We start from the raw sequence: 20,950 nt of genomic DNA, 5'->3' as shown, positions 1-20,950 counted from the left end.
GGTGTCACTGGCTAATCCTGTGAGATGAGTTTGATGTGTGTGATGTGTGTAAGATGGGAGGGTTAGCAGAGAGCTCAGCTTCCAGCATTTCAACTTTAATCATTTTCAAAATATTTAAGAGAATAAAAATTTGCTATCCTACATGACCAATAAATCAGCTGAGCTGGTGAAATGTTTTTTGATTTTGAAAACAACCATGCTACCCCATCATTACTGAAAAATGTTGCTTCCTGTAACTGTCTTTTAACACAGAAGGTTATCAGTTGTTCGAGCCCAATTTAAACAGAAACATCTGAAGTAACAGTTAAAGTCTCGCTGCATTGTGGCTGTTCATTTACACGAAAACAACATTACAACCACTGGAATGCAAACATATACACTTCATATCAAATGTTTATATAAGTCATAAAATATATGAATTTAAACAAGGATATAAAGTAATTATATTGAATGTTTGTACTAAATGTGCTCAGATTTATTTTTGATAATAATAATAATGATTTTACAGAACCTTTAAAACATTAATTTACAAAGTGCTCAAAAACAGAATAAAAAAAAACATTGACTTAATATGTGATTTATATAGTAATGAATGTAAAGGCCTTAGTTTGCCATAAAAAAAAATTAAAAAAATAAAAATTGCAAAAAAAATCGAAGAAAAAATAAAAACGAACAAACAATCAACCCACCCTGAAACAACAACAACAACAACAACAACACAAAAAAACCCAAAAACAAACAAAAAAATCCACCCCATGCCCCCCAAAAAACAAAACAAAACAAAAATAAACAAAACAAAACAAAACAAAACAAAAACAAAAAACCAAAATAAAACAAATGAAATGCTGTGGTCTCACAAAAATGAGATATTTTTAATTTTCATTGAAAAAAAAAATTCTAAGGGTTTTGTTCTTTCTTACCTTTTCATAATCAAACAATATATTTTTATATATATATATTTAATTCTCAAATTATTTATTTTGTACTTTTTTTCCCTCACTTTATCAGGCTTTTTAATTCGTCAGGTTTTGTACCTAGTGCTCTTCCATACTTTCCAAGTATGCAAGCAGTTTCTCTGTCTGCTGTTTTAAATAGTTTTTAAATGTAATTGTTCTTTAAATTTTTCTTCATAAAAAAGGTCTTAGTTAGCTTCATGCAAAAAGAACAAAACAAAGAAAAAGAAACAACTTTTGCGCTCCCAATAATATGAGTTAATTTATTTAATTATGAATTAAATTTAACATTATTAATCTAGTTAGTTTTACGGTTTTGTTCTTCCTTACATTTTCACAGTTTGCTTAATAAAACATTAAAATAAATCCCAATTCTTAAATTCTGCATTTGAACCTTTTTTTGTGACTTCATCAGGTTTTTTTTGGTCCCACTGGCCTTCCATACTTTCTGAAAAGCGCAGTTTTCTGTAGTTGCAGTAGTTGCAGTAGTTGCTGTAGTTGCTGTAGTTGCAGTAATAGTTCAGGTTGCCTGCTCTGGTTGCACTCAGGTTGCAGTCGCAGTTGCTGCCTCTCGCCCTGTGATTGGCTCAGAGCTCAGTTCCTCCTGAGGAAATCACTCCTTTTATAGTTAACGGAGCGCTGAGCGCCTGTTTTCCGGGTTCACACTCACTCAGCATGTAGAGGAGGCGGACCGCCGGGACACCTGGACCACCGCGGACACGCCGGAGCCCGGACTCACGTTATCGACCCATCACACATCGATCAGCTATCGATCCGTGAAGGTGAGGAGCGGGACAGGGGCTTTGGTCCGGGCGGGGAGAGGAGGGTCAGAGGGGGGTTTGTGGATCAGCAGAGGGGGGGATGAGTCCTCTCTGGGTGGATCCTGGTCTCAGATCAGACATGTCAGGTCCTGCAGAGAGCTGCAGAAGACGCACCAGGAAAAACCACCAGGTTGAAGTTTTTACTCTGCGTTTGTTGACTTTACGACCACACAGAGGTCTGCAGAGTCCAGGGTTCAGTTTCTGACTTTAAAGAGAGTCCAACGTCCCGGAGGTTCATGAAGGTATGTAACGACACCGACACAGCGAGATGTGACTGAGCTGCCGAGAGCAGGTAAAACACGGCGCCTGCAGCGGTGAACTTCTGCTGCTGCTCAGTGTCAGCCACAGGTTGAGATTTTAGGGCTGGAGCTGCAGGTTGGAGTTTCCAGAGACAGAAAAACTCATTTAATATGATCAGTGCTGACAGAAAGAGTCAGATTCCTCTGCAGGAGTTTAAAACCAAAGCACATCTCTGCACTGCTACGGAGGCCCAGAGTGGCCATGCGTCCATACATTTCATTTACAACATTTACAGCTAACTTCCTGTTAAATTCTGACACTTTGACTGATCTCTTTTATGTTTTTCTCTTGATGGGAGGATTTCTTGTTTGATCACTGAGACCAGTGAGCTGGTTGATGACCTCATCATACAGTTTAAAAACACTTTGTTTCTGTTTGTTTATGCTTTAAAAACTCTGCGTTTATTAGCTTAAGCTATCTGACGCTTGTTCAGATCACAAGAAAAGCTCCTGTACACTTATCCTCTAACATATTATAACTTTTGGAGCCTTATAATATTTCCATGTTACCCCGCTTTAAACTTAAAGAGGGGGTATTCTCCTCTCTTATATTTCAAACATGGATAAAAACAAAGCTAGATGTTCAGACTGAGCATGTGCAGATTTTCAAACCTCTTGTAGAAATCCCTGAATCTGACTGTATACTGATCAAAACACAACCTCAAAGAGGTCTTGCTGAAATAATGAGGTCATCACATGGTTCATGACAAGTTGGACGGACAGACAGGCCTCAAACACAAAGGTTCCAAAGAGCTGGCCAATCAGAAGGAAGGGGGTTTTATTAAAGAGACAGTAGCTAAAACAAAGTGTTTCAGACAGAGGCTTGAATAACGGTTTTCGTAAACAACAAGGAGAGAAAAATAGGGTTTTAATTGAGCTGTTAATCATATAAAGATACTACGGAGACACTAGAGGGACAGAATTAAGACTTTAAAAGGCACAAAACCCCCTCTTTAATCTCAACAACCACTGCATTAAACATTATATGTGCAGAAGATCAGTAAAGGTTCTGGATCAAGACGATAAAACTTTATTACACAAAGCTAAAAAAAAAAGTTAAACTTCCCAAAATCTCAAAATGTAGACTTCCTCCTCATTAGGTAAAAAATAAATCCTCTGGTTTCTACTTTTCTCTCTGGTGCGGACGTCCTTCTCTTAAATTGGCTCCTTATTGAGGAACGAAGACGTTAAAGCTTCAGTTATAAAATTAAATTTAGATAAATAAAAAAAACCATCGGAGTGAAATGAAAACACGTGAGCAGGTTGTTGTAATACAGAAAGTAAAGAAGTGGAAGTGTCGTCGTCTCGCTGCGTGACACTGATTGAGCTCAGTCGACTCTTGCACCATGTGTCACAGGAAGCAGATCACTGGTTCAGGAAAAACAGATTACTCTTCCTGAAATGTATGGACGGATAAATCCACTGTGAGGAGACGCTTTCATAAAGCATCATTAAAACTAAGCTTCAAATATGATCATGAGTGTGGGAGTTTCTTGTCTGCCCCGGCCTCAGCTGGTTTGTAACCTGTAAGTTCATAACAGCGTTTAAGGAAAAGACAGTTTGAGTTGGAGAAAGACGCTGATTTTTAAATCCAAACAGAAAAGGTGCCTCACAGAAAAAACACTAAAAAACTGAAATCTTATCAAGTGTTTTTGTCTTGTTTTCAGTAGAAAATGACTTTTCAGACTTAATTTGAGCCACATTCACCTGACCAGTCCAGAAAAATATCTGATTTCAAGTTGTTTCAACACAAAAATGAGGTCTGAATTACTGTAACAAGTAAAAATAAAATCTGCCTGGAAGAGAAAAGTTTCTTGTATGAAGAAATTATCCAAGTTTCAAGCAACAATAACTTAAAAAAAGACATTTTTCTGGGCTGATCAAGTAGATGTGGCTCAAATTTAGTAATTATTTAACTTATTTTTTTTGTAATTATTTGTCTTATTTCTTTAAATGTTTATCTTATTTTCTAAATTATTTGACTTATTTTTGAATGATTTGACTTATTTTTTTTATAATTTGATTTATTTTTTCTATTATTTGACTAATTTTTTAATTATGTGACTTAGTTTTTTAATATTTGACATAGTTTTTAATGATTTGACTTATTTTTTAAAATATTTATCTTATTTTTTAAAATATGTGACTTATTTTTTTAAGATTTGACTTAATTTTTTTAATGATTTGACTTATTTCTTTTTAATTTTTTGATTGATTTTTTCATTATTATTTGAATTATCTTTTTTTAATTATTTGATTTATCTTTTTTTACTGATTTGACTTATCTTTTTAAATTATTTGATTTATTTTTTTTAATGATTTGACTTATTCTTTAAACTATTTATCTTATTTTTTAAATTATTTGATTTATCTCCTAATGATTTGACTTATTTTTCTAAGTATTTGACTTATTTTTAAGTTATTTAAAGACAAAATGAGGTCTGAATTGCTTGTAACGAATGAAAAAAAATCTTGAAAATTTGCTTGAAACTAGAATAATGTCTTAATACAAGTAACTTTTCTCTTGTTCCACTGGCAGATTTTTGTAACCTGTTTGAAGAAATTCAGACCTCAACTTTGTCTTTCAATGTCTTGAAATTAGACACTTTTCTGAACTGATCAGGTGAATGTGGCTCATATTAAGTCTGAAAAGACTTTCTATTAAAAACAGTGTAACCTGGCAGACCACAGGAGTTGTTTGTTTACCCCTTCATCGATCTGTGAGGTTGTATTCCTGCTTTATGTTGGGACTCTACGTGGTCCACTGACTCCAGCGTTGTCCACATGTAACAAGCAGTAAAACAGAAACAGCATCAGATACAAGGCAGAGGTCGACCAACAACTCCTGTGTTTGTTTGAAGTAGCTGACTGCAGAAAGAGAGAATTCACTCAGAGATACATCAGCTGTGTTATATATTCATACAACAGCTCTGTGTAACTAACAGCAAGTTTTTTCAGACGCATCAGTCTGGATCAGTGCGTCTCCTCATAAAACGTCTTCATGTAACAAACTTTATTTAATGTTAGTTACGTTTGATCAAAACTACAACGAGGCAGCTTCAAAACGCCTGTTTCAGAGTCACATCATCCTCCTTATCATCGAAAGCTAAAGCTAAAGCTGAAGCTAAAGCTAAAGCTAACGTACTTGGACTCATGATTTGAAGGTGTTCAGTTTAATTCTGGGGTCTGAACAGGAGATTTGACGCCACTGTTTGTTTCCAGACTGATCCACACAGTGAAGGGAAGGGTGCGTTTGATTTATTCACCCAGTCTGCCCTGTGAGTGGAATAGCTATTGTGGATGGGGGTCGTTTTTCATTAAAAATGAATAAATGATGCCAGCTGTCAGTCAGAGAGAGGAATCAATTCTTTGAGGAAATATTGAAAAGATGAGCAACAGGAAAAAAGCTGCTGTTTTTCTTTTAATGTGAATCTTTTGTGTGATATTTTCAACAGAAGTTTTTTGTATCTTATAGTGAGTTGACTATTTCGTTACACCCCTCATGAAAAAGGTAGTGGAAGACAAACAAATCTTGTTCCTCTTGTTATGGTGTGTGATAATAATACAGCGATGGACTTTTTTTTTTTCAAAACCCAACCAGACTCAGTTGACTAGAAAGTAAAGGGAGTTGAGAAGGCTCCGTCTATATCCGTGTTTCATGTTTAACAAAAAGGGCTCTAATTTGTGGCGCAGGGGGCGCAAGCCTGGCGCACCCCAAGCAATGTTAATTTTGTGCGGCACACCGCCGTGCGCTGCCAATTTGACAATTTGGTAGACCGTCTGCACAGAGATGGGTGTGACGGCGCGCCAGGGGGAGTTGACGGTGCACCAGGGGGAGGTGTCAGCAGATTTATGTTGGCGCAGTGACAATTTCGTGCCAAAAAAGTGCGCTGAAAGCTCGCCAGCTCCAACCTGGTCTATTCTCGGCGCAAAGCGGGGTGCACCCTCCGCAGCTGTAATTTGGTGACAGGCGCACATGTGTGCACACGTCAACAAAACCTCAGAGGCAGGTTTCCAGAGTGTCAGGCACATTTTAATGCAGTAAACAATCACAGCAATCACTATTTAATGTAACCATCTGAACCAGCATATACATTTGTATCTATATTAACTGTCCCGTCACATCTGATGTCAGATTAAAGCCGTTTGTCATAATGGAAAGTTAACCTGACGGCAGCTGGAAGTTTGATGCACGTCTTACAATTAAACAATAAACAGCCTTAACATCTGATACTGAGTATATCTGGTTCTCTCATTTCATTTAATTCAAAGAAAAGAGGGAGAGAAAAGACAAAGAAAAAAGAGACAAAATAAATGTATGTCACTCAGGATTTACCCGTGATTTCCCATATTTCTCTGTTTTAGTCTTTATTTTTAACCTGATCTAAAAAGATGGAGTACATTATTGTAAGGAGGATGAGGCGGAGACACCGGGAGAGTATACAGTGTATCACCAAAGGTTCTGCTTGGGGATGACAAACCAGGAGTGCAGGTGGATCAAAAGTATTCTGAATGGATAAGCCAGCTGTGTAACTGTCTCTTCATTTTGTACTCCTATTAATGACAAAGGAACAGATTACATCTGTCCCGGGAGCTGGCCCACAAGGTGACACGCTTCGTGTGTCCATTCTCCTGCTGCAGGGACAGCGGCTCTGACCGTCTCCACTACCGGGTCTTTCCAGCACACTTTCCGTGGTGCTGGGGATCACTCAGACCAAACAGCGCTCGGCTGTGTTAAACCCACTCACGGCTTTTCTCCTCCCTCTCTGCCATTTGCACAGAGGGAGGCGTGGACGCGCTCCTCTGCGCTCCTCTGCGCTCCTCTGCGCTCCTCTGCGCCTTGACTGCGCCTCTCTTGGCACTGCAGGAAACTTGCAAAGTGCGTCTGTCACACCCTGTCCGTGCCGCAAAGGCCGGCGCAGGGCAGGTGCTCCCGCGCTTGCGCCTGGTCTGCAAAATTAGAGCCCAAAGTGTGACCTTGATGGCGTCTTAAACCCCCAAATAAAAACCATCACGTTTCTTCTCACCGACTCTTACTGGTTTGACCTTTTTGGACCACAGGATGCTGGTCTACCACTGATCTGATGGTTTGGTGTATATTTGTCACAGTGGGACTTGAACTGGTCACTCACTGAGTGTGTGCAGGTTTAACAACCAGCTGAACGTCTCTCTGTGACGCTGTCAGGCAGCGTCAGGGACTAAAACCAGAACTTTCAGTGGACACACTTTGATTCTGAGCCGTTCAGGTTTAAACTGCAGTAACAGGATTGTTTCTCTGATGATTTCCTGGTCTTACAGCGTGTGAAAGCCTCTCTAAAGTCGTGTCGTGTCTCAGAATAAACCGTGAACAGCTCTGTTTGGTTTAGGGTTGTTACTCTTTGTCGTACCTGATCGCAGCTCGGTCTGCTTCACTTCCTCTGTTTTAAATTTAGGCCAAACTTTCAGAGACTTCACTTCCTCTTTTCTTTCTCTGTTTTTAACCGGCAGACGCTTCTGTCGCTTCAGTTTGCAGCTCGCAGACTTCACTTATTTGCAGACGGTTAAATACGTAGAACTGGGTTTTTACTGTACTCTCACAGGAAGTCACTTTTTGAGGGTTGTTAATGAGGAGAAGTTCACGGTTTGATGTGTGTGTGTGTGTGTCTGCTGAATCACACCAGAAACACTCCGTTTGAGCGGATTATTGTTGTTGTTTGGAGTTTTCTCAGCTTAAATGTTCGTCCTTTGACATTTAAACAGTCTTAATTTAGGTGTTGGCTGTGTCAAACTATCCACACTTTTATTTTGTTGATTATTATACAGCTTGGACCCCATCGTGAGGTCCAAGCATTAGCATTTTCTGTTAGCATTGCACCTGGTTAGCCTCTTTGGACCTGTGACTGTAACAATCAGAATAAAGTTATTTATCAAGCACATTTTAAGCTAATGTTTACAAAGTGCTATGAAGCAAAAAAAAAAAAAATCAATAAGGAAAGACGTAAAAACTTCTTTTAAAGGGGTGAAGTGAAAGTGATTTAAAGTCTTTTGATATTTGAATTTCACTAAAATAAATATTTAGTCAAAGGTTTGAGTTTTCAGAGACAGAAAAGCTCATTAAATCTGATCAGAGCTGACAGGAGTGTAAAACTAACACACAGCTCTGCACTGCTACGGAAGCCCTGAGTGGCCATTCATCCATACATTTTATTTACAATGTTTTCAACTTATTTATGGTTAAATTCTGAGACTTTTCTGGTTTTATCTTGATGGATAACTTTGTTGTCAATGTAAAACCTTAAACTAATCTGATCACTGGGAAAGACGAGACCAGTGTAGCGCGCCATCATTGGCTGCACCAATAAGGTAAAATCAGACTTATAAAGTTTGTTTTTGCTTTAAAACTCCAAGCTTGTTAACTATAACTCAAGAGTTTTTTGGACACTGTTCCTGATTTTAAGAGCCTTACGGTATTTCTGTGTTACCCTCCTTTAAAACTTAAAGAGGGGGTATCATTTTTTCCTTTGCCTTAAATTTGGTCAAGGACTTTTTATTGGTTTTTAACAGTTATACAAAAAACGGCATGTAAACATTAATAATGTTTCAATTTGAATTGAAGAACATAGCACCAACAGAGCCCCTTTCCCCAATGAACCTCACACAAAGAAAGAGAAAGAAAAAAAAAAAAAAGAATAAAATAAAATAAATTAAAAATAAATAAATAAATAAATAAATTAGTAAAGATAAATAATAAAAATAAATAAATAAAAATAAATGAATAAGTAAATAAATAAAAAAAAAAATGATAAGAAATATAAATATATAAAGGGGTACATAAACAAAGCAAACTGTCAAAGACAAATTAAAGGAAATACAAAAATGAGATAAATAAAATAAAAAAAAATATATGAAAGTACACATATATATACACATATTCATGTAAATATACACATATGTCCATGTATACATATTCAATGTACAGTAAAAGTGAAGAAATACATAAATACACAAGTTAGTAATCAAAGTGTAACCACCATGCCTTAAATTTGGATTTTAAAGTAATGAAGCTGGATGTTCAGACTGAGCATGTGCAGATTTTCACTTATGAGTCTCCTGACTGGTTTAAGAGGGGTGGGCCTCAAACACCAAGGTCTGCCCATACCTTCGTCCCCCGACAGACCTCCAGAGGGAATGAAGAATTGAAAAATTGAAAAAATTCAGTTTAGTACCATTTAGTACTTTGAAGTTCCTGGAACTGTTTACACTAATGATTACTGTCACTGTCTGTGAGTAACCCAGTCCCCTCTGTGTGTCCAGGATGGGGAACCTGATCAAGGTGTTAACCAGAGACATCGACAACAACGGAGGAAACTTCTTCCTGGACTTTGAGAGTAAGAATCACACGACAGATGCTCTGAAGTGTCAGTTACTCAGGGTTGACCTTTGACCTCTGTGTGTGTCCCTGCAGATGCTCAGCCCTCACAGTCAGAGACGGAGCTGTGGGAGGAGGTGAACCAGGTGCTGACGGAGGCTCAGGTCATCCTGGAGGACCTGCAGGCGTACCGAGGAGCAGGGGAGGAAATACGACAGGTAGACGTGCTCTCCTTCACCACTCCACTGATCAGCTGCAGCTCCTTTATAGAGCTGGATTTTTATATGTGTGTGTGTGTGTGTGTGTGTGTCCTCAGGCCATCCAGAGTCCCAGCGTGGAGGGGGTTCAGGAGAGGGCCTGGTCTGCTGTCGTTCCTCTTGTCGTCAAACTCAAAACTTTCTACGAGTTCTCTCAGAAACTGGGTGAGAGCCTGATGTCTTTTCTCCTCCAGCGCCACCTTCAGGGCAGATTTTACACATTATTCCAGTCTAGATTAGATTCAGTTAATCCTCATGTTGATTTAAGCTCCTGAAAACACGTTTTCAATACCTGCTGCGGCCTCTAGAGGGAGCAGTCCTGTGTATTTGTTAGATGTTTCAGTGTTTCCTGTTTGTTTCATCTTGTCCCCCTTTTCTCCCCTCTCTGTCTCTTTCCTGCTTTCTCCTCCTGTCTCTTGGTTCCTCCTCCCCTCCCTCAGAGTCCAGTCTGGGGCGCCTCCTGGTGGTCCTGACCAGCTCAGCCTCGACCCCGACCCAGCACCTGGAGCAGAAACAGGCTCTGGCTCGTCAGTTCGCTCACATCATGCACTTCACGCTGCGCTTCGACGAGCTCAAGGTCTGCTCCTCCTCCTCTTTTTGCCCCCCATGTCCTCCTCCTGCTCCTCCCCCTGCTCCTCCTCCTGCTCCTCCTCATGTCCCTCATCTCTGTTCCAGATGACGAACCCGGCGATCCAGAACGACTTCAGCTACTACAGACGAACGATCAGCCGGATGCGGATCAACAACCTCTCGGTGCGACGGACGCGCTCTCCTCTCACAGTCTGACCTCAGCTCAGTAACCTCCTCTAAAACCTGTTTCTGTGTTTCCGTTTCCAGGCTGACGCAGGAAATGAGGTCAACAATGAACTGGCCAATCGCATGTCTCTATTTTACGCCAGCGCCACGCCGATGCTAAAGACGTTAAGTGATGCTACGTCAAAGTTCGTCTCAGACGTGAGTCTAAACTGAGTCTAAACTCCTTCAAACTTTTACTATTATTTTTTTCTTCAAAAAAAAAAAGTCTGTTTTGCTTTGATTGAACCCAAGTTTTTGCTTTCGGTGGGTTGAAAAGAAGTGCCAGAAGTAAAATAAATGTTGAAACAGGAGCAAATTTAAATGTTTCATTTCACAAACTAGATTTATGTCCTTAAATATTCTTTTTTTTTTTTTTTTTGATTTATGCCAATACTTACTAGATTTTTATATCTTTTTCATTTTCCCTAATTTCCCTCCTCCTGATGTTTCTTTATTTATCTATTTATTTATTTCATTGTTTTATAAATACAAATCGATACAAAGACAAAATAAAAGGTCCCCAAAACTGAATAGAAAGGAGCAGAAAGAAGAAAACTCTTATTGTATCTGCCCCTTCTTTCACAGGATACAAAACAACAATCACATAACAATAATATAAAAAAAAATAATTATAAAACAGAACAGCTGCAGGCAAACAGGCCTTTTAACATTTCATTCTTTTCAAAAAAGAAAAAGAAAAAAAAAAGAAAAGAGAAAAACAAAAAAGAAATAAAATTTAAATAACGATCTGTCAATCATCGTCTGTGGGCGGGTCTAACTCCAAAAGTTGAATAAGTTGATTATTATTTTGTGGAAGAATAACTTGACTATAACTTTTTTATTTTAAAATAGAAAAAAAAATTTAGATAAAATCAAAGATTTTTGATTTGAGTTAATGTTTTAAAATCAAATAAAACTCTTTTCATCGTGTTGTTCAGAGACGCTGTGATGACCAACTTTCTGATGCTTTGACAGAAGTTCTTCTTTTCTTTCTTTTTTCTTTTTTTAATTTTGGACATCAACAAATATTCAAACAGAACAAAATCAATTCATAAATTAAAAAAAGTGAACAGAAAAAAGCAGCAACAACCAAGGAGATAAATAAAATTGTTATTGCATGTTCAAAAAGGAGTGAGAGAAAATCGAAACTTAACTACTCCCACCCTGTTTAAATAATGACAAAAATAAAACAAATCACTACATAAGAAAAATACACCAAATACTAATAATTGATACCATCATATCATTTTATCTTTTAAGAATCATGTTTGTTTATTTTTTAATATTTTTATTTTTATTCTCTTGTGGTGAAACAAAATTTCAAGAAACAAAATTCAATCAAAACATTTTTTCTAGTGTAGAGAAAAGGTTGAATGAACAGAGAGAAAGGAGTTTAACATTTTAAGTGTTGTAGATATTTTAGCCAGCAGGGGTCATCAGAGTTGCTGTTGACAGTCGTTCTTGTTGTGAACATGCAGTGCCAGCAGAGGGCGCCCTCGTTTTAACTTTTAGTGACTTCCAGTTTGAGGAACACATCAGAAGTTGGCAGTAAATCTTAAAGTGTTCAGTTTCCTGTGACTCACCTCTGAAAATAAAATCAAGTCTTTGTCTTTGAAACTTTAATGTAAAGAAAATGTAGATATACTTCACTCAGAGCTTTGTAACATTAGCAGGAAGTCACAGACTGACAGTTCTTCACTAGAAATATCTTGAAAACTTGAAAAACTTGCACTGTTTGCCTCATAGTATTATTTCTTATGACACTTTTTACAAAAACAGGAACTTCTCCATTCTATTTTTATTTTCTAGTTTTAAGATTTTATTTATTTTTTGATTAATTTATTCCGTATCATGAAATTACAGGTCACACACTGTACATTTAGAAGTTCTATCACATCCACATTATTTTTAAGATTTAACCCTGATCATAACTAGGACACAATTCTGTGCCTTCATTAAACACTTTAGTTTAACTTCTTTTCTTTGAAAAACTGCAACCAGGATAGAGCAGGAAACAGACTACAGGATGGACTTAAGGGCTAACCTCATGGGGCACATCCTAGACCACCAGGCCATCTGCACCCTTAAAAAAATCTATTATTTCTGATTTAAAAACATGAAAAAGAAAACCTTGAACTTCTGAGTTTATAAAAATGGGAGAAATAGTTGATTCACATGAATGTAAAGATTTTTTTTAAAAAAATTCTAAAGTAAGACATTTTTATCCATTATTATTATTATTATTATTATTATTATTATTATTATTATTATTATTATCATAATTATTATTATTATTATTATTATTATTATATTGCATTATATTAGATTATATATTACTATTATTATAATTATTATTATTATTATTTTATCATTATTTTATTAATAATTTTATTATATATATATATATATATATATATATATATATATATATATATATATATATATATATATATATATATATATATATATATACATATATTTTCAAATTCTTATCTGCTATTTTCGTCTTTGTTTATTTTCTGGGCTAGAAAAGTTACCCCTTTTCTCCAGCAGAGGGCGAAATGTTTTATCCTAAAAAACCTGACTCACAAAAATGTGATGTGCAGTTTTGGGGAAAATATGTGTAACCTAGGTCACTATTTTGCACACTCCCTGATGTAGTCTATGGACATCATCGTCATCATTTAACTTTTTCTAATAGGCTGGTGTTAAAAAAAGGGAACCAATAATCAGAAATAGTAACAAATTGTTATTTAAATCAAAATGGTGTTGCAAAAATTGTAAAAACATCAAATTGGGAGAAAAGCGTAGCCCTCTTGAGTTTAAGACAATAAAGTTTGATTTAATAAAACTTTTTTTGTCCTGTTGTTGTTGCCGTAGAACCCAGACGTCCCGACTGAGAACACCACAGACTGTCTGAGCACGATGGCGAGCATCTGCAAAGTGATGCTGGAAACACCGTGAGTACAGACGTGCTCCTGAACGCACCATTACAGCATGAGTCCATATGAACTGACACTCTGTGTGTGTGTGTGTGTGTGTGTGTGTGTGTGTGTGTGTGTGTGTGTGTGTGTGTGTGTGTGTGTGTGTGTGTGTGTTCAGGGAGTACCGCAGTCGTTTCACCAGCGAGGAGACGGTGTTGTTCTGCCTCCGAGTGATGGTCGGGGTCATCATCCTGTACGACCATGTCCATCCAGCCGGAGCCTTCGTTAAGACTTCCAACATAGACGTACGTTAGCAACACACACACACACACACTCTCTCACACACACACACACACACACACACACACACACACACACACACACACACACACACACACACACACACACACACACACACACACTGTTCAGCGCTGATGGAAGTGTGTACTCAGCCTGTGAACTCTGTGATGGTGGTTTTCAGATGAAAGGCTGCATCCGAGTCCTGAAGGAGCAGCCGCCGAGCAGCGTGGAGGGTCTGCTGAACGCTCTCAGGTCAGAGTGGGAGGAGCCTCTTTGTTTACCTGTTTATAAAGATGTTTGTCTCTAACCTCCCCGCCCGTCTCTGCAGGTATACGACCAAACACCTGAACGACGAGGCCACCTCCAAGCAGATCAAGAACATGCTGCAGCAGAATTAACTGGATGCCTCTTCAGACTGGAACTGGAGCCATGCAGAGCCGGGACGTGATGTGGTCCACATTTCACAAGAACTACTGAACACACCTGTAGCTAGAATAATTTGTCTTTAACCTCGTTTGTTGTTTTTAAACTCTGGTTTTAAGAGAAGCTGTTTTTTATTGTTAAGAAAAGGAGAAAACTTTGAGTCGGTCGATCTGAGAACAGGTGGAGTCTGAGCTGCATTCACGTCACGTCAGATCCACACAAACACAATCTGATCCACCAGACCACGTCAGGAGGTTTTCAGGAGAAATGCAGCTGGGTCTGCTTTGTCCTGAGGGTCCAAACCTGAGGATCTGGGGTGTAGAGTTTGAACACGTGGACCAGTTTTTGGTTTGTGTCCCTCTGATGAGACGTGAATGCAGTCTGGATGTTTCTGAAGCTCTAATGTGTGAGCCGCCGTTTGTTTCAGTGTCTGAGCCTCTGAGAGTTCACGGTGTCAGACCTGCTTCAGAGAACCAGGAACCTTTAGAGTGGTTCCTCTGCTGCAGGTCCTACCCCACATTACAGTCCCTGCTGCAGCTTTAAATAATATAATTAAATTAAGGATTTTTTTTATTCTTATTTTTACAGAGGATACTGGTGATAAAAGACATTGACACCAAAAAAACGAGCATTAACATATTGATGAACTAAATATTCATTACAGTGACATCACCATGAGAGGGCAACTTTTGCAAATTTTTGAAATTCCAAAAAATCCAATCAATTTTGTCAGATTTTTGAAATTTCAAAATGAATTAGAATTTATGCAAATTTCTCAAATTTTCTTTTTCTTTTTAATTATTAAAATTTCAAAACTTAAAAAAAAATTGGTAGATTTTTTAGATAATTTTTTTTGTGAAATTTTTGTTTTTTTTAAATCACAAAAATGTGAAAATAATTGACAACTTTTATTGATTTTCTAATTTTTTTTTTTGACATTTTTGCAAAACTTTAAAGTTTCAAAAAATTCTATATATTTAATTTTTTTCATTTTTGGACTTTTTTAAAAAACAATTTTTAATTTTTTTGCAAATTTATTTAAAATCTTTTTAAAATTGTTGCAAGTTTTTTTACAATTTGATTTTTTTTTTTTTTTTTTTTTTTTTTTAACATTTTTGCAATTTTTTTTTTCTTTATAAGTTATTTTTTTTTTGAGGGTAGATTTTCATGCATTAATTTAGAGAGGACAGGACAGCGGACAGATATGGAAACAGGCCACAGGCCGGACATGAACCTTGGCCCCAGGTGAACCTCATGGGGCCTGACCTAGACCCCTAGGCCATCTGTGCCCCTAAATTTTTCAAAACTTTGGAAAAATAAAAAAACCAAGACATCACTTGTACAATCTCATAAATTAAATAAAACTTCTTGTTCTGATAATTATTCACTAGATTTTAATTATGCATAGAATTTTTTCAGGTCTTTGTTTTTATTGTGAACATAAATTAGATTCTGTGGCTCCTGAATGACTTTAATCTGGCTGCAGACTCCTGGATTTGGGTTCAGGTTTCAGGAGTAATCTGACTGGATTAAAGGTTTGATTGAATCTTAACTTGAGCAGCAGAAACTCAATAAAAATGAAAATCAAGAACAGAAAAAACAAGTCGCAAAACCTGACCTAACTCTCAGATTTGTGATTTTTCGTGGTGGACACTGTAACAAAGCGGTCTCAGACACAGGTTGGTGGTCCAGGAGGAGGATCACTGTGACGTAAAGGTACGGTACGGATGTGAGGTGGACCTCAGACCTCAGACTGGAATCAAAGCTCGTTGTTTCTCCTCGTGTGTCAAAGCTGCAGCGTCAGGAGCTGTAAATGTTTTAACTCTGTCAGCCAAATAAAGTTTTTACGTTTTTAAGAAAAAAAGCTTTTGGAACATTTATTGTCACTGTCATCTCTTCCTCATGTCGGTGTTTTCACGTCTTTATTTACACTCTTTGTTTCACTTCTTCTTTCCAGCTCAGACTCAGAGCGCTCTCTGACTGATCAGCTTTACCGCTGACTCTGTGTTTTTATTTTTAAATGTCTAATCTTCATCTGAACCGATTTTAGGTCTGAGAAGTGGAGTCATAGGCCGAAGCACAAGCTCCAGACTTTTCCCTTGTGACGCGCTGGTCCCTGTCTTTGATTTCAGGTCGTCTCTAACAGCTTGATGCTCGTTTAGTTATCCCAACGAAGACAGAAAAGTTGTGAAAGTAAGTAAATGTTTTCTTTTATAACTTCAGCAACGATAGATATAGCTCTCATGCTAACGTTATGACAAGACTGATAAAGTAAATAAAGAAATACACAAACTATGAAGGATATCACAGGGTGAGAAAGATACGAAGCTATATTTATCATAGCTGAAGTTGAAGAGAGAAAATGATTTACTGACTTTCACAACTCTTTTGCAAATTGTCTGACACCCAGCGGCCAACATATTTTTTCTTCTTCTTTTTTTTTTTTTAAGATGCTATAGGGAGGATTTAACGTTAGTGAATCCTGGTTCTGTCCTACCAGAGCTCATCTACCAACTCCAACCTCACCAAGCAGAGCTAATGTAACCTCACTCTTCACTTTATTGATAGACTCTTTTGAACAGTTTGAACAGACCACTGCAGAATAACTGCTGACTGTGGGTTGGAGGCAACATTAGCACAAACAGATTAGCCCTTTTAGCCTTTAGCTCATGCTCTATCTCACTCTTGAACCTCATGGGCCACCACCTAAAGCGCAAGGCCATCTGCACCATCTGCGCCCTGGCCTCTGTTGTTAAATGTTTGCAATTCCCCAATTGTTGAGGTCCTGATTCAATTACAGGCTGTTTTTCGAAACTTTCTTTGTAGTGTACTTGTCACTTGGGAATTTTGCGTTTTCTTTTTTCCCAACTTGAAAAAAATGTTCACGAGGTTGTGTTTTGTTGCCGACAAGTTTTTTTTTTCCAGTCGAACAAAAGTGCAGCTTTGGAGCTGTGTGTATTCACAGCTGTGTAATGTCATGCCCCTTTATGACCACTGAACTTCAACGTCAAAGCGGATTGTAGCTTTACTAGCTTACAGTCTGCTAGCTTGCAATCGCATCCATTTAGCGGCGTTGTCAAGGCAACCAAACCAGTCGTTTTTTTCCAACATAGCTGGACAAGGTAGTATGGACCTATGGCCAGAAATGGCTGAAGATGGAGCGATATGCTCCCTTTGCTGTGAAAGTCTGGTCTGTGGGACATCAAGTGGGCAGAGTCTTTTTGAGACCAAACATGGAAACAGTGTTGGCAAAGTTTGTGAAACAAAGCATCACATTTAAAACTTTCTGTACTGTTAAAAACCAGGCAATAAAAGGAAGTTAGACCATTTATCACTGCACAGCTAAGCATGGAAACCATTTAAGAAGACTTTGATAATGACTATCGATGATTTTATGAAAGAACTCATTTTTGGCACTTTGGTCATGGGTGTATTTAAAAGTGGCACGAGGTTGCTCAACCCTGGTCAAAATGAAAGGAAAATGAACTTTCAGGGTCTGTAGCTAAAGGCTTCTCTGTGTGAGTGACCCAGACGTGGATCACAAAGGGAACAATCAGAGAGGTGAAGAGACGAGGCCGGAGCCGTAACGATGGTATCTGCACCGCTCCTCTGCGCCCACTCCAACCAAAACTCTGCTGGGTCCTCACTGAGACGGCAAACAGCCCGAGGAGGCCTGAGGTTAGAGATAACACACGGAGAACTTTCCATTTTCACACACACACACACACACACACACACACACACACACACACACACACACACACACACACACACTGTTGGAGTCTGGTGTTTCCCGTCAGACGTTTTCTCTGGAATTACTCGCTTCCAAAGAATCACTGGACTCTGTGTGTGTGTGTGTGTGTGTGTGTGTGTGTGTGTGTTTCTGTCAGTGTGTGTGTGTGTGTGTGTTTTTTGATAACCTCACATAGAGGACTAGACCTCAAGCCCAGTTTCCACCAAGCAGTCCATTATGGATCAGAACAGTTTGGTACAGGTCGGATCAGTAAAACCTCATCCTGTTCCCACCGCCAACCGTGTCCTTCTTGGTAGGCAGCGTATGAGCCCGATACGCCGATCACCGCGTCAGTTATGTCATGCACTCCATGATTTTGATGTTTTGACCATTTTTTGTGTTTTTGTAAAGAAATACTCTGATTAAAAATATTTTAATTGACATTTGGGATAAAGTAAGTCGACAGTTTAGGTTTAGTTAAGTTTCTTCTTTTCTTTCTTTTTCTTTTTTAATTTTGAACATGAACAAATATTTAAACAGAACAAAATCAATACATAAACAAAAGTAAACAGAAAAAAAGCAGCAAAAAAACCAAGGAGCCAAATAATTTGTTATTTGCATGTTTAAAAAGGAGTGAGAGGAAATCGAAACTTAAGTACTTCCACCCCGTTTAAATAATGACAAAAATAAAATTAATCACTACATGAGCAAAATACACCAAATACTCATAACATAATCGATACCATCATATCCTTTTATCTTTTAAGAATCATGTTTGTTTATTATTTAATATTTTTATTGAAAAAAAAAATTCAAGAAACAAAAATTCAATTAAACCATTTTCTTTTTCTAGACTGTAGAGAAAAGGTTGAATGAACAGAGAGAAAGCAGTTTAACATTGTAAGTGTTATAAATATTTCAGCCAGCAGGGGTCATTTGGGCTAAATTAAGTCGACAGTTTAGGGAATAAAATCATAGACTGTATAAAACATGGACGTAGTCTCCCTGACGTCAACTGTCTGTTTCTGAAGCAGAAAACGAAGCAGATCGGCTATCGCGGCCATATTGGTAGTGGCAAGGGCTTTGCGTACAGCTATAGGGCACCTGTCGGTCATGTGACCCTGAGCTGTGCCTCTGATTGGGCGAGCTTCCGATCTTAATATCTTCTGAACGGCTGCGTTAGATAAAAATTCACCCCCCGTACAGTGGGTGTGGATAGTAAAATTAGCAACTCAGACAGGAGACGTATTTTGAACCAGGCTGTAAATAGGTTAATTTCTGCTTTGAAAACAGCTTTTTTTGGCTTGGTGTGTATGTGACTTCAGGTACTTCCAGAGCCAACCTCAAGCTAACACTCCAGAAACAGCAGATTTTAGCACTTCAGCATCGTCTCATATTCTTAGACCAGAGGTTGCTGCTTGAATAAAACACAAGTGTTAATTTTACTCAAACACAGACATATAACCAGAAATATCAGAGAAACTGAGCATTTTTCAGAGCTGTGTGTTAAAGCAAAGACAAATGTGTTTGATTCTGTGACTTTCAAATAACAAAGACATTGTTCAGCCACAAGGGGGCGCTTCAGGAGCAGATATATGTTTTTAAATCTTATATCATAATCTAATCTTTATGAGCTTGTGAAAGTTAGGTGTCAGGACAGATCAAAGGAAGCTGGAGGCGGGAAAATGCTCGTCCTCGTCATGCTGATGTCATCAAAGTCTGTCTGAGCTTTGTGTTTTTTTTTATCACCAGCTTCTACAAATTTTATAACCAGACAGATAAGAAAAATGGATATCATAGGGTCGTTTGTTTTTTAAGCTGAAGTTTCCTCCACTTTTGTTGCCTCTTTGAGGTTGTGTTTTCTTGCCAACTTATTTTTTTTGTACACAAAAATGCCCAAAATGACAAAACAATGATCTGTGAGAATAAAACATTATCTAAGTTATTTTCAAATAACAGCATTAAACTTTACGCTAACTCTACATGATCAGAGTACGGTGGTCTGCAGGGACAAAAGAAGTCAGAAATAACTCCAAACAGGTCACAGCGTGTTCACCTGTGGCTGTTAGGAAGACAAACTGTGTCTGATATCAGTCACACAGATAACTCACTGCGTACTTCCTGTCACCTGCTCCACATTCTTTTTATAAACTAACCTCCAGCTTTTCAATATGTAACATGACCTCTTTCTCTTTCTGTCGCTCTCCTTATCTTTTTCTTTATTGTTTGCCGCCGAGGATGAACAACTCTGATCTCCAGCTGCAGCAGAAAGCAAACTTTATACAAACAGAGGATTCTTTAACCTGTAATCACTGACTGTCTTTTATGAGCTGATTATATTTGGTGTCATAATCTGGCACTACAGAGCGACCGGCTCCATAAAACGGATGAAGAACAAGAAACAGCTGAGAAAGTGAGAGAAACAGAGAAAACAGAAGCTAACGGCCAGTCCACGTCATACCAAACTAAACAGAGCAACCAAGTGAGCAATCAACCAACAGACTGCTAACATCATCAGCCTGTCAACCTACAAACTCTGCAACAAACCACAGAAATAATGAATAACTTTTTAAATAGGAAACTAACTAACAAGAAAAACTAGTTATTGTAATGAATAACTGATAATTTTTTAAAAATAACTTAACGACATAGCTACTAACCAAACTGCAAAAATAACAGAGATAAATTGAGAACTAAAGGTCAAATAGCTGTTTAAAGCTGTATTTCTCAACGTGGGTTTCTAGGACCCCTAGGGGTCCACGAACCATAGTTTGGGGGTCCGCAAAACAATTTAATTTCTATTTCATTGAAAAATCATATCAATAAACTTGGAACCCTTGCACCCACAAAATCAGCCATTTTTTTTCCAATATTCTCACCCAGGTTAGTTTTGTGCCATGAGATTAACGCTCATGTGATCGTGACATGTCTATCACTTCATAGTTCACAACAATAGATACAAAAACAAAACAAAACAAACAAAAACAACTCAAAACATATAAAGTCTTGGTGTACTGGTGTGTACAGACAACAAGTGGGCCAGGAAGGGGTTTACAAAATGATTTACTAGGAAAGTATAAATTCAGTCTGATTCTGT

At 37.9% G+C, this 20,950-nt stretch overlaps 1 protein-coding gene across 2 annotated transcripts; it reads left to right on the top strand.

Moving 5' to 3' along the window:
• Positions 1-1,611: 1,611 nt before the first annotated feature.
• LOC141804351 (CYFIP-related Rac1 interactor B-like) lies at positions 1,612-14,800 on the top strand. 2 transcript variants are annotated; one of them, XM_074688732.1, is made up of 11 exons: positions 1,612-1,735; positions 9,367-9,440; positions 9,518-9,639; positions 9,738-9,843; positions 10,119-10,255; positions 10,354-10,431; positions 10,516-10,632; positions 13,354-13,433; positions 13,576-13,702; positions 13,879-13,949; positions 14,026-14,800. In XM_074688732.1, exons 2-11 carry the CDS (start codon positions 9,368-9,370, stop codon positions 14,093-14,095), a joined length of 981 nt encoding a protein of 326 aa, XP_074544833.1. In that variant the 5' UTR covers positions 1,612-1,735; position 9,367; the 3' UTR covers positions 14,096-14,800. The 2 variants fall into 2 exon arrangements, with proteins under 2 accessions (XP_074544833.1, XP_074544834.1); XM_074688733.1 differs by lacking the exon at positions 1,612-1,735 and adding an exon at positions 1,839-2,016.
• Positions 14,801-20,950: the final 6,150 nt, after the last annotated feature.

This window comes from Halichoeres trimaculatus, unplaced genomic scaffold (assembly GCF_033239565.1).
Source record: "Halichoeres trimaculatus isolate MK-OKI-2021-1 unplaced genomic scaffold, fHalTri1.1 fHalTri1_scaffold_15, whole genome shotgun sequence".
Lineage (NCBI taxonomy): Eukaryota > Metazoa > Chordata > Actinopteri > Labriformes > Labridae > Halichoeres > Halichoeres trimaculatus.
This window is presented reverse-complemented; position numbering and strand designations above follow the sequence as displayed.

What these genes read in the sequence shown, in the direction of transcription:
- LOC141804351 (XM_074688732.1), top strand. Translation starts at nt 9,368, where the DNA reads ATGGGGAACCTGATCAAGGTGTTAACCAGAGACATCGACAACAACGGA. An exon ending in TGCGCTTCGACGAGCTCAAG is followed by an intron (nt 10,256 to 10,353) that starts GTCTGCTCCTCC and finishes TCTCTGTTCCAG; the next exon opens with ATGACGAACCCGGCGATCCA. An exon ending in GGTCTGCTGAACGCTCTCAG is followed by an intron (nt 13,950 to 14,025) that starts GTCAGAGTGGGA and finishes CCGTCTCTGCAG; the next exon opens with GTATACGACCAAACACCTGA.